This window comes from Mytilus edulis, chromosome 3 (genome assembly GCF_963676685.1).
Source record: "Mytilus edulis chromosome 3, xbMytEdul2.2, whole genome shotgun sequence".
NCBI lineage: Eukaryota > Metazoa > Mollusca > Bivalvia > Mytilida > Mytilidae > Mytilus > Mytilus edulis.
Window position 1 is genome coordinate 41,939,164 of NC_092346.1, and position 18,731 is coordinate 41,957,894.

At 32.8% G+C, this 18,731-nt stretch overlaps 1 protein-coding gene across 1 annotated transcript; it reads left to right on the forward strand.

Annotated features, from left to right (window-relative positions):
- The first annotated feature begins 13,944 nt into the window (after positions 1-13,944).
- Positions 13,945-16,221, forward strand: LOC139515264 (optic atrophy 3 protein homolog). Its single transcript, XM_071304828.1, has 2 exons — positions 13,945-14,074; positions 15,866-16,221. Exons 1-2 carry the CDS (start codon positions 13,945-13,947, stop codon positions 16,219-16,221), a joined length of 486 nt encoding a protein of 161 aa, XP_071160929.1.
- Positions 16,222-18,731: the final 2,510 nt, after the last annotated feature.

The window sequence follows — 18,731 nt, forward strand, 5'->3', positions numbered from 1 at the left end:
CAAAAATCTAGGGGTGTACAGTTTTTAATAGAACAAATAACTCTAGGTGGATTCAGTTTTTTCAATATTGATGTGTCTGTACAGGGGGTGGTATTTATACATTGCTTATGCAACCTGATTGTACCTCCTTCTGATTAATTTATTGCAATATAAATGTGAATCCCTTTTGACAGCAGTAACCTGACATTGTCAGATATCAATTTGAAACATGATTGTGCACATTTTATGGACGCCATTTTGTTTTTGTTTACATACTGTGAAGAAGCCTCAAGAACGGTGTACCATAACCTAAACATAAACAGTCTTCAGAAAACTTAAACTTGATGCAATAATATTTCATAAATCATGATTATCTTCATTGATATTCAAATGAATTCGATTTTTAAAGAAATAAAATTTATAACAAATACAGTTTCAGTTTAGAGACTGTGCTCAGGTTGTAATCTGTTTATAGTCCACAATTAGCTTACCTGTTTTAAATGTAAATATTGACAATACTGTACATCATTTATAAAACAATTATAAGAGACTCAAACTATGGATGGTGATATTTAGGTAAAAGTCATTAAATTTATTTTAATAAATAGAATTTTAAAACTGAAAACAAATATGAGCATTACATAATTAACCAGCTGATAATTTTTTTACACTATGTGATGATGTACAAAAATGTACCTGATAAAAACTCCTTCAATCCTAGCTTTTATATACCCATGTATAGCAGTGGTCAAGACTTGTATCATCTATGGATTTGGTCAACTCATTATATCAGAATATTCAGTGAATATTCAATTATCGATTAATTGAATATATCTGCTAATGGGATATTTTTTGCTGACATAAGTTTTGGGTATCCAATTTGCAAAAATCTACTGTACAATGTATACAAATTGTTAAGTTTATAGAATTCATTGTTATTGCAGCAAACTCTGAATTTGTAAGGGATTCTAGGGCTAGCAGGTCAGTTTTGTTGGGATTGTAGTTCTTCCAATAGGGCTAGTAAAATCCTGCTACCAATAAGCCCTGAGCTAGTGAGTTATAACAAAATTTCTTAACCCCTGAAAGTACACATAATTTTGGTCACAAACATCGTTTAATATACATGGCTTCACTGTCGGAAATTGCGAGACCATGAAAGGCACCAAAAAGGCCGTCTCGCAAAAAAATACGAGGATAAACGGGTCCGAGAATTTAAAACTCATTGGACGGACAGTCGTCCCTGACCCTGGCTCCAGTATGAGAATCTAGGATCATCTAGTTATGTTTTGTAGCTACTGTAAGGAGCAGGGAAAAGGAGGCAAATTTGTATCTGTATTTTTATTTGAACAGGAGTTGTTCAGCAAATTGAAAAATAATATGAAAAATTATGAAGAATAAAATTTTAACTGATTGATTTTCTTGTTTTCTTGGACTGTTAGAAAGGATGATCTCTTTAACTTCCAAAGTCAAATTTGAACGAGAAATTAATTTAAATAAAATGTGATGGCAAGGGGTTTATATCTACATGTATACATTTATTTTACATGTATGTCTTAAATTCAAAGAAAAGAGTCTTAAACAGTCTTGTCAACAGTTTTTTTTTAGGAAAGTAAAATTTTTTATATTACATGGAGAAAAAACTCTATATTTTTGAAAAGTTCTATACACTTCCAGATACAAAATTGTAACCTCAGAATGCAGGATATTACATCTAATATTCCAAAATTTTCGTGGGGGGGCATGCCCCCAAACCCCCCTAGCTGGTTCGGATCACTTCGTGATCCTCACTGGTGACACAGATTTTATTCGGTCCAGTACATATAAATTTGGGCTAGTAATTTCTTTTTTTACTAGCCCATAGGGCTAGTACTTCAAATAGTTTTTGGCACAGACTGCTTAAATTGTATGATTATGAATAAATAACTAAGCTACAAGTATAAAGTTATTCTCCAATAATGATACGAAAATGTATCTGTAATTATATTTTAAGAATGTTAAACATCATTTGATTTAAAAAATATTGGTTTAATAAATTGTGGTTTTTTTTTTGTATTCTGTGTAGATTAGTTTTCATTTAAGTGGGGCTAGTTGTAGAACTGAAAATTATATATTCAGGCGCGTAGCTCCCTATACGCCAACACGCAGTTGCGTGCACATCAATTCGGCATACAAAATAAAAAATTGCAAAATAAAAATTTAAAGGATACACTTACGAGTATTCAAATGATGTAATGTCATTAAATAGCGGCATTTGGTTTCAAAATTAAAGTTTTATTGCAGATGACAAAAACGGACAGTAACTTGAATCTATTACAAGATTATAATTTGTTATACTCTTGTAGTTTCGGAGAACATTTTACAGAGTACGGTTTATCTGTTTGGAATGCGATGTACCAATCGGCCATTAGAGTCAGAACCCTTCGATATCGTTAAATATGCCGATGCGATGTGACTACCAAAGCTAATCACCCTGCAAACACGCAAAACTAGTCTTGGAAAGTCTCATTATATTTTGCGTCCATAGACCACATGATAATTTACGAGTAATATCTTTAATTAATATTCTTTAATATTGTGAAAAGTAGTATAACACTATAAAACGTAGCATAACACCATAAGTTTTTTCTCGGGATATATCAGTTTGTTTTGGGAATATAATGTTTTTCTTGTATTTCTCGGGAAATCGTGGTACCGGAAAATGGTTTGGTTTTTCGGGTTTTGGCCATAGGACGGTTAAATATTGAGAAGCTACATGTACATAGGTACATGATAATTTATGGAACTGGAGTCGCGACTGCATGATATCAGTCAGAAAAATCACTGCTTTTCGCATATGTGCTTCCTCGTGTTGAAGGAAATACAAAAAACGAACAAATCGCAGCATTGCTTGAGACATACGAAACTGACTTGTCATGTAATTTTGACAAATTCAATCGGGAGGTCGCTCGATGGCGAACACGCTTGATTACATCTCGCGGATGCTACCGCAGAGAGATCGTTCAGTTTACTACGTCTGTTGAAAACATAATTATGTACGATTAACAACGAACAACGACAGTTTAGCATCGCTAGCATTGCTGCATATTCAATCATCGGGATTTTTGTGTGAATATTGACAAAGTACAATGTAATAAAGAAGTTCGTTTCTGCTAAGACCCGAAGGGCAGATTTTTGACACTTTTTAGGAAATTCCATAACACAAAAATGTGTTGTTTATGTACAAATGTATTCAATTAACCATGCTTTATTCTATGTAGATGTTCTATTCAGAAGATTTTTCAATAGTTTTGCATTCATGAATAATGTATAAGTCCTATGTACATGTAGCATCTCAATTAACCGTCCTACGGCCAAAACCCGAAAAACAAACCATTTTCTGCATAAAAGGGTCCCAAAATTTTTCGCCTCGCTTCGCTCGGCGGTAAATGCTTGCACATCGTTTCATTCTAGCTACGCCCCTGATATTGAAGTAGATTTTTAAATAAGTGGGGGGAGTTGACAGGGGAAAAGTTGACGGGATTTAACCCTTTTCACAAGTGAGGCGATTTTTTTTTAAAGTGGGGCGAGTATGTGAAAAAGTGGGACGATTTGGTGTGGGGCGTTTTGCCAGTGGGGCGATTTGTCCTGCTTCCATTGAGGAAACAAGGTATGACAAATATAAGCTAGCATCTGTAACAATACTATTAAAAGTTCCATATCAGAATTCAGTCAGAATTAATTTAGACATTTAGATAGACCTGCACAACCAAAATGAACTAATAAATGAATTGCTGACATAGCATGGGCATTCTCTTGTTATGATGTGGCCAATTAAATATGTAGAATGGAACTGCTTTTGTGTTCATATCCTCATAGGCGGATCCAGGGGGGGGGGGGGGGCCCGGACCCCCCTTTTGTGGGAAAAATTTAGTTGATTATATGGGGAATCACTGAAGCATGACTGGAGAGGGCCCCCCCTTAGGAAAAGTTCTGGATCCGCCTCTGTGATCCTCACACCATTACGAAACAGCACCCCCCTTTAATAAACCCTTATCATTTATACGATACAAATTTAAAGAGTTATTTATATTTTATTTCAAAACATTTGAACTCCTGTGGTGTAGTAACCATTCCACCTCCTGTGTACATGATCATGGTGTACAAGGTTTCAATATAAACTCATCAGAGCATGTTGTGATTTACTTGTAATCAAATAATTCATACCTAATATAATACATGCCATACTGTGAAATTAAAATTTTGCCATTTTAGCAATATGTTTTATATGTATAAACCCAGTAAAAAGGAAGTTCCACTCCATGTTTGATGAATACATCCCGCCTTTTCTACCAAGGGATGAATAGACGCAGGGGAGTGAAACGTAGCCTATGCTTAAAACATTTCTGTCGCCCTACTATAAAAATATTAATAAAATATTCAGGGCTAAAATTTAGTATAGTTTAGTTTAAGTTGAATAAACTTATTCAGATATTTCTATGGTATATATATCATGTATATTCTTGAAATTTATGGAAACATTGAAATATTTAAAAGTTTATGGTTTGTTTATGATCATTAATTGTTCAATGACAAAATAATTCGGATAACTGATTATTGTGAAACTTGTCTTTTGATGGATTAATAATAAAAACAAAAGTTTTATTTTGATAAAATATTCAGCTTGAAATTAATAAAACCAATGATGTACGAACTGTAAATTATGAAACGGATTTACAAGTTCATTATGACATTAATTTATACTGCATACTTTCGTGATTGACTGATTACAATGATTTTGTTAACAAACATCAATAAAGATAAATACATTGTATTCCAGTATTCTACTCTGCAAATCAAAGGGAAAATGATAAATTGATTGCGGCAATATTAATATTCTGTCAATTTTTCAACAAACTTTAACATATTTTGTTCAAATACTTAAAATAATGTGACAAGACAACAATTAGAAAAAAATAATAATCAGGGCGAACGGACCCTGGGCGAACAGGTATCAGGGCGAACAGGTACTAGGGCGAACATGAATCGTGAAAACCGTAATAAATATTTTGCAGAAAAGCATTGTAAAGGATGTTCGCTACTCTGTTTCAAAATAACAAATTTTTTTACAGACTGTTATAAATTGATAATTATATAAATATAGAAACTAAAAAAGCAGAAAAATGCTTGTTTTCGAGATATAAGCCATTGAACATTTGGCGGGAAACAATTCTCTTTTAGATTTTGCATACATTTAACATTAGGCTAGCACCTTTTTTTCTTTCAAAAGGCGTAAGCGATGAAAAAATAACAAGGATTTTACAAGATTTTTAAAGATAACATTTAAAACTATATGTAATCAAATTCTGGAAAGAAAAGTAGAGGATACATGTATATGGATGCTCGCACCTCTTGTTTTAGAATTTTTGCCAGATATTCGTTAAGTTAAGGTGGTATGGGAGTCTAAAATAAAAATGATAAGATTTGTTCATACTTTGTCAAAACGTAGTATCTATTGATATTTGTTGAAAAATATAATAAGAATGATAGGTCGCAGTGCACTTTCTCAAGCTACAGGACGTGACAAAATGACACATTTTGCATGGATTATACAGGAAAAAAAGGCCATTTTGTGATAAGAAACTAAACAAAATGATAGAATTGTTAAATACTTAAGAAAAAGATAGCTTTCAGACAATGCCCCTCAATAAACGAATGTCCGGTGCTTCGATGGAGGTAAATCCAGAAAAGCGTTTGGAACGCAAACAAAAAAATATATTTTCATTATCCTATTTATTCAACATGTTCAAAAGGCAAAAAGATACAAAGAATAGAGTTCCAATCGCGCCCTTTTTTCCCGCGTTGTATATATTATATCTATCAAAGGTCATTATAACTTAAACAAATTTGCTTGTTCTTTGATTTATTTTTATAAACATCGTCAATTGAGAAATAAAGGCTTGAGAGCAAATGCAATGTAATTTCCCGGCGATATAATTGATATTTCATAGGGGCATAAATCTTTTAAAACATTTGATCGGCGCACTGACTATCGAAATTATCCAGGACAATGCTGATATAAACCTTCAATATAAATGATATAAGTTATTTAAATATCTGTCAAAAATTGTACACGCGAGAGCGCTTACGAATGCAATTTTCCATAAAATTAATATTTCCAGGGCGCATAACTCTTTAAAAAATAAAAACTGATTTTCAAACTTGTCAGCGGCAATACTGATATAAACCTAATATATTAGTTTTATAAAAAAATCTGGAAAGAATTGTACACGTGAGAGAGCTAAAAAGACTGCGGACGGACAAACGGACGCACGCCCGGTATTTCTATGTCCCACACAATGCATCGCGCGGGGGACAAATATCCAAAGAGATATTTAAATCATATTGATTTGAGAAGGGTGGACAGGGGGTACCCTATTCCTAACTCCCGCCCCTATCTCCCACCTCCCACTTTAAGAATCTTTTTTTCTATCCCACCAATTTTTTGTCTCCAACCTCCCGCCCCGCCTTCTCCCACCTCTCTCCCCACCATCCACCTCCCTCAAAAGCTGTTCATCCCCTCACTTTAGATTCATATTAATTTGCACTTTGGTCCTCTGGGATGTGTGTGTTTTTGGTGTTTTGAGTTCGACGTGATGTACAGGTACAGCTGATAAAAAACGCACCTTTGCACAAAGTGGGGGAGACAAAACGACTCACAGACGATTAGCAAAAGTGCCTTTAGGGGGAGTTGCATATTACTCACATAGGCTTCGGGAAAATCCAGAGAGTATTCACAGTGTTATAAGGACAAGTATACAAGTGGTTATGTAAATTTAAAGTGTTGTTATTTCTGTGTGTGCATAAATTGAAATGTGGGATATACAATAAAACAGCAACTGGCGAATTAACGGCACACAAAACCAAAAACATCTAGATAACACGTGACTAATGTAGGATAGACGAGTATTGTTCTACTGCTAATTTATAGTTTTAGTAAAGATTCATTGGTCCTTTGAATTGGAAATTCAATAATTATATTTAGTATGGCAAGTATTAAGTATTAAATCAATCACATTATAACATCACATGTTCACAACAAATGTCACATTATAAAAAAAAAACAGCAACACATTTCAGTCTCCTAGCACGTATTTGTTAGTCTCTATATTTCTTGTATTTCAGAAGAAAACGAAATCCATTATGAAATAAGGAGATGTGGTATGGTTGCCAAGGAGACAACTTTCCATCCTAGTTTCCATCAAAGACCACATGACTTCAATGTTATAGCTTGCTTACGCAATAACAATAGCAATCAATTTACTGGACAACTGATCTGTCAAATTAATTACCACGACGACATTTTTTAAATAAAACCAAACTGTTTAAAGATTTCAATACAAATTTATATAAAATCTATCAAAATTGAAAAAAAAGTCCGGTTAACCGGTTAGCGCTTTTGGTATTCGGTATTCGGTCGTTCGACCGGTTAACCGGTATCGTTGACAACACTAATATATATATATAGGAAATAAAATTGATCAGGAGTTGTCTCCCATAGACCTAGAACTATAAAGATTTATGTAATTTCTCCAGGTCACAGTGGCACTCATAACAACTATGTTTTGTCAATAACTTGGTTTATATCAGGTTAATTAGTGTAAATGTGTATTCATGTGGTTTTTTGTTTAAATGTACTTTATTCATTCTAATCATTTTATGTGCTTTATTTTGTAAATTTTCATTTGATTGTATAGCTCAAATTTTGGGCACCATGATTGGTTAATAAAATTATCTATCTATCTATCTACGCTGCTACATTTGAGATCTCCCAATACCCATTCCACTATGAACAACTTATTCAAAAAGATACTTTGTCACCAAATGATTTATAAAATAGAAAATCATCATACATGCTAATATATAGTTTGCTCCCTTGACAATCCCAGCATTTTGTTTTACCCGTGTCCGTTCGACATTCCGTTCCTCACTCTGTATATAGGGTTTATATGGAAGATTCTTATGACTACAATTTTTAAACTTAAACTTTTAAATTATTTACCTGGTGTTAGTACATGTATATAAAATTGAGAAAGGAAATGGTGAATATGTCAAAGCGACAACCACCCGACCATAGAGCAAACAACAGCCGAAGGCAACCAATGGGTCTTCAATGTAGCGAGAATTCCCGCACCCGTAGGTGTCCTTCAGCTGGCCCCTAAAATATGCATAATAGTACAGTGATAATGGACGTCATACTAAACTCCGAATTATACACAAGAAACTAAAATTTAAAATCATACAAGACTAACAAAGGCCAGAGGCTCCTGACTTGGGACAGGCGCAAAATTGCGGCGGGGTTAAACATATGTTTATGAGATCTCAACCCTCCCCCTATACCTCTAGCCAATGTAGAAAAGTAAAAGAATAACAATACGCACATTAAAATTCAGTTCAAGAGAAGTCCGAGTCTGATGTCAAAAGATGTAACAAAAGAAAATAAATAAAATGACAATAATACATAAATAACAACAGACTACTAGCAGTTAACTGACATGCCAGCTCCAGACCTCAATTAAACTGATTGAAAGATTATGTCTTCATCATATGAATATCAGGTACAATCCCTCCCGTTATGTATATACATATATAAAGATGAACATCTTTTCAGGTGTTTTTTTATGACAGGTTGCTGAATTTGGCATTTTGATAATGTATTGCGCCAAATTTTCGTTTACCTATATTGAGGGTGCATTTATATTCTTAGGATAATTTATTCAATAATTTTCCACGAATGACAGAATGGTGAACTTTGTCTATTTAAGTGAAATTTGGCACACAGTTTGCAAGATTTATCCGACTAACTAAGCACCCGACCTACACGTTTACATCATACAGAGTATACTTTATTTAGAATGTGTATTTTTATCAGGATGTTGGTTTTCTTTATAATTTTCACAACTAACAGAATGTTAAACCTTTTTTTGATAGCTGCATCAAATGTTTCGTTTAGACACAACTATTTCAAGTTGTATTGCATCGCCATGAAAATGCATGAAATATTTGCCACTAGACGTTAAGCAACCGCCAACCAGTCAATTCAAATTTTACTTCAACATCACTGTTTTCGAAATAACATTTTTGAAGCACTTTATTTTGTTCATGCATGGATACATCGGTGACATCATCATTGTGCAGTTGAGTAGGGTCAACTTGAGGATTCAGTTCTAAAAAGTTAAAAGTGCACCCAGTTAGGACGAAATAAAATTAACTCGGTCGAATGTTTTATTGAATTATTAGGAAATTTACGACAGGGGGAATGAAAATAAAATAAAGAACACCGTTCAGATCCCGTTACATATTTTTTTTCAATACCTCTGAAATTAAAATAATGTTATTCTGTATTCAGTAACGTCACACGTTTTTTGTTAAATTCTAAGCGTATCGGTCAACTTTGAAGCAATGTATCTAAAAAACAAGGATGGTGACATATGTGTTTCTATACATGGATAGATTCAGTATACAATCCTGGATATTATGTTAGTTTTTAGTCTTTCTTCGTATATAAGAACACAGCCATCCATTGAAAATTCTAAAAAACTAAGTTAACAAAAACGATTTTCCCTATATATATATATATATATATATATATATATATATATATATATATAAGTACGTCTGAGTCAGTGACAACCCTACAACAGATGTATCCATCGGATCGCCATCAATGATGGTGATACATGGCTGTGTACATAATGTATATACAACTCGTCTAAACATCAACCCAACAATGTTAGATCTGTAAATTTGCTTTCGCAAATTTTTGGTTCTTCCCTCGCCGGGATTCGAACCCATGCTACTGTGATATCGTGACACCAAATCGCCTGCACTGCAGCCGTCCCGCTAGACCACACGACCACCTGGGCTCTCAAAAAAAGAGCTTTCGGTGGGCATGTGTTACCTTTCCACGTCAGTTTTAATCTAGCGGCGTACTACAGTACATGATATATAAGGCATGAAGATGTTATTGTTACAGATCAGCTGAATTATCTATATATAAAACGTCTGTATAGTAGTCAACGATTTTCCCCACGAGGGCGCTGGATCGTTACGAGTAACGATACATGTACACAATAAATAAATTATATAAACGCCTAAAAAAGTGTACACAACAACTCCAAATACAAAAAAGGTAACTATAAATGTAATTATTTATAAATATTTCGGATAACAAATATCCTTCGTCAGTCAGATTCTGATGTGAAATGAATCATCTTTGAGTCTCGTTAGATTAAACTTTTACTAAATCTTGAATTTTATACAATAAAAAAAGTCAAACCGAACATCAGTAAAGACGCTTGCACCATTCTAAAAAAAATGTTAACATGACATAGGTTATATGGTTTATTACAGCAGAGAGCTCATATATATGCTTTAAATACAAATAATAATGTGCGATGTGAACTAGCACAATTCTAAAACTGTATCGGGAACGACAATTATGATGATATAACATGTATACGCATGATAACGTCTGTAAAATTACCAAATAGACAGCACTGAACGATCTAAATATTTGAAATTGAGAGTAAAGTAGTTACAACAGAGTCTGAATATTTAAACATCGTGAACAAACGGCCGTAAAAATGTAATAATATTTTTTTACTAAGTATAACTAGAAGAATGTGGCTAGGTACTTATACATCCCTCAAAAAATTAAGCAATTTAAATTGGTATCTTCAACAAATGTATTTAACAAATGAAAAAGGTTGAGAAAAAGAAACAGAGACTGTAATAATAAGTAATATAACCTGAATGTGAAGCACTACACGGAGTCGAACTACATCTTTTCATTTATCCCATTTGGTGCCAAAGTTGTTAATTTTCGTATCCAAAATCTTTCCCGAGCGAGTCTATCCTCCTTAGACCAAGCAGAGTTGTGGTCAATGAGCGTGACAGGCGGGGATACTAACCACTATACTACTATATATATATATATGTTAGCGGCAATAAATGAAATTAGGCATTAAGCTTAAATCCTAGGCAATAAGCTAACGCCTAGGCATTTTAAGTTATTGCCTGAAATTTCCAGGCATTAAGCTTATTACCTGAAATTTAGTGATGATTATTCATCCTATTGCCGAACATGATTTTAGGCAATAGGTGAAATTTTAGACTTATATATATATATATATATATATTAAAAATTAAATACACAAAAAGAGTTTTAAAAGCAGCATTGTCTAGCGCTTTCATCCATCTTGGGACTTTTCAAGACTATGAACGTCGTTATGAACGTCGTTATGGGGAACACATACACCGCTTGAAAAGAAACTTTTTTTGTATATATATATATATACGATATCACAGTATACTTAGCATGGGTTCGAATCCCGGCGAGGGAAGAACCAAAAATTTGCGAAAGCAAATTTACAGATCTAACATTGTTGGGTTGATGTTTAGACGAGTTGTATATACATTATGTACACAGCCATGTATCACCATCATTGATGGCGATCCGATGGATACATCTGTTGTAGAGTTGTCACTGACTCAGACGTACTTATGAATATAATTATTTTCTGTGACTGTATATTACATTAATTTGTAGGATCCTTTACTATAGATAATTTAGCTGATCTGTAACAATAACATCTTCATGCCTTATATATCATGTACTGTAGTACGCCGCTAGATCAAAACTGACGTGGAAAGGTAACACATGCCCACCGAAAGCTCTTTTTTTTGAGAGCCCAGGTGGTCGTGTGGTCTAGCGGGACGGCTGCAGTGCAGGCGATTTGGTGTCACGATATCACAGTAGCATGGGTTCGAATCCCGGCGAGGGAAGAACCAAAAATTTGCGAAAGCAAATTTACAGATCTAACATTGTTGGGTTGATGTTTAGACGAGTTGTATATACATTATGTACACAGCCATGTATCACCATCATTGATGGCGATCCGATGGATACATCTGTTGTAGAGTTGTCACTGACTCAGACGTACTTATGAATATAATTATTTTCTGTGACTGTATATTACATTAATTTGTAGGATCCTTTACTATAGATAATTTAGCTGATCTGTAACAATAACATCTTCATGCCTTATATATCATGTACTGTAGTACGCCGCTAGATCAAAACTGACGTGGAAAGGTAACACATGCCCACCGAAAGCTCTTTTTTTTGAGAGCCCAGGTGGTCGTGTGGTCTAGCGGGACGGCTGCAGTGCAGGCGATTTGGTGTCACGATATCACAGTAGCATGGGTTCGAATCCCGGCGAGGGAAGAACCAAAAATTTGCGAAAGCAAATTTACAGATCTAACATTGTTGGGTTGATGTTTAGACGAGTTGTATATATAATCCGCGAGATTATGACATTTTTAGTTTCATGCGACAAATTGAAACAAATTTACACAAAAGTGAAAGAATGGACAAGGTCTTACAGAAAAAGAAGATTATCAACAGCAAAAGACAGTCGAAAAGTCTGAAACGATATTTAACATCTTCAAAATTTGACTTTAATGAAACTGTGCCAATTGTAAAAAAATGTACCGATAAACGATGTATGACTTGTCCAAATTTAATAGAAGAAAGTTCAATTTATTTCAAAAATGGAAAGCATTTTACTGTGAGGCAAAATATGTCTTGTAAAAGTTCAAACGTCATCTATTCTCTCATATGTTCAAATTGTGAGGAATTCTATGTTGGAGAGACAAAAAATGAACTGCGGACTAGAATGACTTTACATAGACAGCAAACCAACCATGAAGATTTAACACTCATCAGGGCAAACGACCATTTCCATCGTTGTTCTAATGGACGATTTAAAATATTTCCATTGTATATGGTCAATCGTCAAAATGATTTTCTCCGGAGGAAGAAGGAAGAATTATTCATAAACATTCTCAACCCGGGATTAAATGATAAATGATATTCTAATTTTAACGTAACATTTTAAAGTCTTAAAATGACATTAGTAGTCTCCCTTGCATTTGTTAACGTCATACTATTGTTAACGTCAATCAATTGTTTTATTTATATACAAGTCACATTACCTGAAGATCTGCGGAAGCAGTGAAAGTACTAGTAAAAAAGTGATGCATTGAAACCGTTTTTATCTTTTAATAATTTTCTTATATATATATATATATATATATATATATATATATATATATATATATATATATATATGTGCATTAAAAAAATGAAAAATAAAAAAACAATAAAAAAACTATGATACTGTCTACTTTTTTTGTTTCTGTCGGAAGGTATATTTTTTGTTAGGATAAATGTTTATGGTCTTTTTTTATATTTTTGAGCGCGCAAGATTAAAACAATAACAGTGACAGAAGTTATAGAGATCTTTTGATAGTCTGTCTCTAATGTTTTTAAAACATTGCTGTTTGGGCATAAACTAGCCTTCAGAAGTCTGGTAATGGTGCCATTTATTAGACTTATGTTGAATCTAAAATTAAATTGAGTCATTTATTGTTTTAGTTCATGTGTTATATATCTTTTGCAAATCATGTCTTTATGGAATTCAACTGTTTTTCTGTCTATCACAAATATTCAACCACTACCTCTTTTTACCAAATATCGAATCTTAACTACCACCAAAGGAAAATCATATAATGTTCCTCAATGATTTCAAATTGTTCAATTTATTATACTCATTGTTTTATTCGCGTTTCAGATAAGAAAATGAGAATCAAAATCAAAATCATCAGCTGATTCTCTCAGTATTGTTAAAACCTGATCTACCGAAAAATTGTCGAGGATTGAGTCTGATTGAGAGAGAAAATCATGTTCATTTTCATAACATAAGCGTCTGGGTAACCGAGACGACTAAGTTCCCGGAAATTGATATCCCATTTAACTTAACTGGCCACCCGCTGATTGATACTTCGACACAAACGTCTGTGTAGATAAGATTGACACAACAGCAGGGGTCCAGTTAACCATTTAACCTCAACGCAGACGAAAATATGGTATTGCCAATTGTAAAATTGGCAACGTTACTATTCAAACAGTTTCAAAGACCAGTTGTAAAGAGTTTAAGTGAATGGGCAAAGCATCATCCAAAATTTAGCTCAGGTATCGGACGTATGGCTCAAAGTAAGAATTATACGATAAACAGGTTTATAATTTCAAAGTGCATAAATAGTGTATGCACTTTCACTTTGTTGAACGACAATTTAAGATGAGATGTGTATAAAGTAATTATCATATTGGATTGTGAGAATTTTGTAAAACGTAATAAGAGTCTTATTTATCTAGATTAAAAGACAAAAGCCAGAATTGTTTGTTATTGTACGTCATAGTGTGTGGGTTTTCCCCTAAATAGTATGTATTGTCCATACATTTAAAGTGTTACATTTCTGAAAATGATGTGCAAATTTAACATTTATATTTTGTGCGGGAAAATATAAAAAATCCGCTTTTATCTTATTATAGATTTGTGAGAAAAGAGAGAGGAAATATACACAAGGGACTTTCAAACTCTTACTCCAACAATGACAATGCCATGGCGAAATACTAAAAACGTTAAAAGACACACAACAGTATACGAAGCACAACATAAAATATCATGGACTAAAAAGCACGAACTCAACTAAAAAACATGGGGATCTCAAGTGCTCTAAACGGGTACGCATATGTTTCTCCAAATGTGACACTCGTCGTGTTGATCTTGTCAAGCTTCTTTTTACAAACTTGTAGACATGTTAGTCCTTAATTAAGAAAATTTTGTTTTAGGCACATGGTCTTGAATTAGCTTTAATGAAATAGTACTTGAAGCTTGTATTTTGAAGATTTCTTTTTTCTAACAAAGGTTTTTTTTCTAAATTCTTTTTCTTGTATTGATGTTCCAATTCTTGTTCAGTTGCTTAAATGTCAATTGTATAGACTTCTTGAAATGTATGACTACTTATCATATTAAAGATGTTTGTTTCAGAAATATTTGTTAAAAAAAGAGGTGCGTAAGATACCAGAAGAAAATTCAAACTCAAAGATAAAAAATAAACCGACAACGCCATGGCTAAATAAGAAACAGACAAACAGATAAATAATAATAGTCAAAACACAAGATAGAAAAAAGACTAAGCAACACTAAGCAATATTTGTTTATATCTCATAACACAAATTCCAAGTGAAAACAATGTTCGTCTGTCTACATATGTCATAATCATCTCATAGAGAGGTTCCTATTTCTTGAAAGTACGAGCCAGTGATCAATAAACTAAACTTGATATCTTATACTTAATTTAAAGTGATGACTTTTTCTTTCAGGGAAAGAATAGGTCCGGTAAGGGCCAATGTTGGCCTCAAATTTCAAGTTCATCTGACGAAAGATGTTTGACACTTTTTAAACACTTAAGTGTCTATTTTAGTTGATTAAATAAGTTTAAGCAAACAATTTTAATTGATTCAGTCATTTAAATCGCTCCGATTCAAGCTTAAATATGAAAAATCTACCAAATATGCCAAAATGTCACTTTTAAGACGGTTTTTGTCAAAAATGAATGTGGCCGCATCCGTGTTTCTCCTCGACCTTTATATATGTTATGTATTATCATCAAATACAACTAACATTTCAATATTAAGAATGAACACAAATGCGGTCACTTTCATTTAAGACGGAAACCGTCCAAAATTTAACTAAGTGATAAAATTGTGTAAATTGCAGTAATTTAGCATGACTTAATGATGCTAGTATCCGATATTTGTCCATTGTATTATCAAAAACAGCCATATTTATGTAGCAAAAGCACTCTGCTTTCTTAGATGTAACTAAAAGTTTACATTTTAACAATTTTGTAAAACTGCTGTTTTAGGGGCCGAAAAGGGATCTTACTGGACCTACTCCTTTTTATAGTACATTTGAAGCTTCATTCTATTATTTTTCAGTTTATCATTCAATGGATTTTACAGTACAAAGTAAATTACTTGGTTTTGGTAAACCAAAAAAAGTGAAATCATTATCAGAAGATGAAGCTAGGAATTTGGGGACCAAATTAGTTGGAGAAACATTAGTTTATGGAATATCGGCATCATTTCTGTTATTTGAATATAGAAGGTCTTTAAAAAATGATAAGATTAAAGAAAGAAGGAGAAAGGATGAAATAGCAGAAATTCTAAAAAAAATGCATGATAATGAAATGATGACAGACGATAAAATAAAAAAACTGAAAAGAAAAATTTGTACATTAGAAGACAAAAATCGGAGTTTAGAAAATACAATGTCAGCTCTTAAATCTGAATAATGTTCTATACTTCCTATGAAATTTTTTTTTTGGAAGTTAAATTTACAGCATGCATGATTCTCCGAATACTATGATATCCCAAATATCTAAAAAGTAATTATGATAAAATTGAGAATAAATAATCTCATCATAGAAAGGATTGGCATTTTCGAAAATAAATCTCCGTTTTTGCTGAAAACAATTTTGTGACACGATTTTTTTCATAATTGATGATTTATATTTTTAAAGATGGAGAAAAGAGAATTATTTGTTACTTCTGTTCTTCTGCATTATATCTAAGTTTTTTTTTATTATATACTCCATGCAAAATACTTTTGGTGCAGGTAAAAAGGAATTATTCTGTTCATCTGTCTGATGGTGTGTCTGTCTGTCTGTCTTCCCATGTGTAATGAAAGTTGGAATTTTTCACAAGACGGTTAGTTTGTAAACACAGCCTTAAAATGTACGTTATGGGAAATTAATCCCGTCCAACATGTTAAAAGGGAGATAATCGTATTAACTAACTGCAATTTCTTATAGCATTGCGGAATGGATAATGAAATTCTCGTGATATAAAGAAATTTTATTTATTTTTGTTTCTTAACGATTCATACCTAGACATAATTATATCAATTATGATTTTAAGAATAATTAAAAAAAACAGAAATGTTCATGATAAATTGTCATCTATGCCTAGTTAACATTCATTTTAAAGAAGTAGGTCCAGTAAGACCCCTTTTTGTCCCCAAAATATAGCAGTTTTACAAAATTGTTAAAATGTACACTTTTAGTTATTTCTGGACAGTAGAATGCTTCTGCTTCATAAATATGGGCTGTTTTTGACAATACAATGCACATATAACTAGCACCATAAAGTCATGCTTAACTACTGAAATCTTCACAATTCTAGCATTTTAGTTAAATTTTAGACGGTTTTTGTGTAAAACGAAAGTTGCCGCATTCGTGTTCGTCCTTAATATTGAAATTGAAGTTGTATTTTATGATAATACATAACAAATATAAAGGTTGTGGATGAACACGGATGCGGCCACTTTCATTTTTGACAAAACCCATCTGAAAAGTGACATGTTTCGGCATATTTGGGAGATTTTTCATATTTGAGCTTGTATCGGAGCATTTTAAATGACTAAATCAGTTAAAATCTTTCACATAAACTATTTGATTTAAATGAAATAGACACTTAAGTGTTTAAAAAGTGGTGAAAATCTTTCGAGAGAAGAACCTGAAATTTGAGGCCAAAATCGAAAATCGGTCCTTACCGGACCTACTCCTTTCTGTATGTCTTAACATCATATATCCTGTTAAGTCTACCGTGTGATTTAATCAAAGGAGTAGGTCCGGTAAGGACCGATTTTGGCCTCAAATTTCTGTTTCATCTGACGAAAGATTTTGACCACTTTTTCATCACTTAAGTGTCTATTTTATTTGATTCAATTAATTTATGTGAAAGATTTAACCAAAATTTAACCAAAATGCTAGAATTGTGAAGATTTTAGTAATTTAGCATGACTTAAAGGTGCTAGTACTCGATATATGTACATCGTATTGTCAAAAACAGCCCATATTTATGTAGCAGAAGCATTCTACTGTCCAATAAATAACTAAAAGTATTCATTTTAACAATTTTGTAAAACTGTTATATTTTGGGGCCAAAAAGGGGTCTTTCTGGACCTACTCCTTTAATTTACAAGGTTTTTTTTTCTTTCTTCCAAAAGCATGAGAATACATACTAAACGTTGTTATATTCATTTGAATTGTATTGATACATTTTTATAAACGGTATACAGTTAATAATGATCAGGGAGCAAAGTTAGCATAAACACAATATTAAAAAAACAGTAAGAGAAAAGACCTTAATAATAATTGTATCGTCTCCTTAAGGTGCCATTTTTAGTTCATGATAGGGCTTAAATGTTTTTTTCGATAATCTTAAGGTTAATTTTCATAGACAAAAGATTCTGATCAATATTTTCGAACGAATATTGCCAAAGTTTTGTTCTACGTTTTTTATGAACTTGCAAATGCTTACCTCTCGTCAACATCTTAAGGGAAAGAAGTCAATATTATGTATAGATACCAGGTGATGGATACTGGAACTAAAGAGTTGGAATAACCAAGATATATAGAAAAAATGCATGTTTGTCCGAATTATGTGACCATTCAAAGTCAGGAGCCGATAATGTTTTTTTCGATGAGTTTATTTTCGTTTTGATTTCTTTTATTGTTTTTTATTAGAAATTATACCGGTTTTCACATTTTGTTAAATTGTTTCATATCTTGCCACACAAAGGCCTTTAATAGATTAATAAACTGAACGGTTGTTACTTATAGTTGAAAGCTATACGGTGATCTATATATGGGCCATGTTGCTTTCTGGAATATAGTTGGAATATAACCACTGTGTATATCATTGTGATAACAAAACAAGAAATTAACACTATAACTCGTGTATACTAGACTATGAAACCACTATATTATAACTTAAATGTTCTTCACAATGGTTTGATTAA

Coding starts and splice junctions, on each gene's coding strand:
- LOC139515264 (XM_071304828.1), top strand. CDS start 13,945: ATGGTATTGCCAATTGTAAAATTGGCAACGTTACTATTCAAACAGTTT. Junction 14,075..15,865: donor TATCGGACGTATGGCTCAAA/GTAAGAATTATA, acceptor ATTATTTTTCAG/TTTATCATTCAATGGATTTT.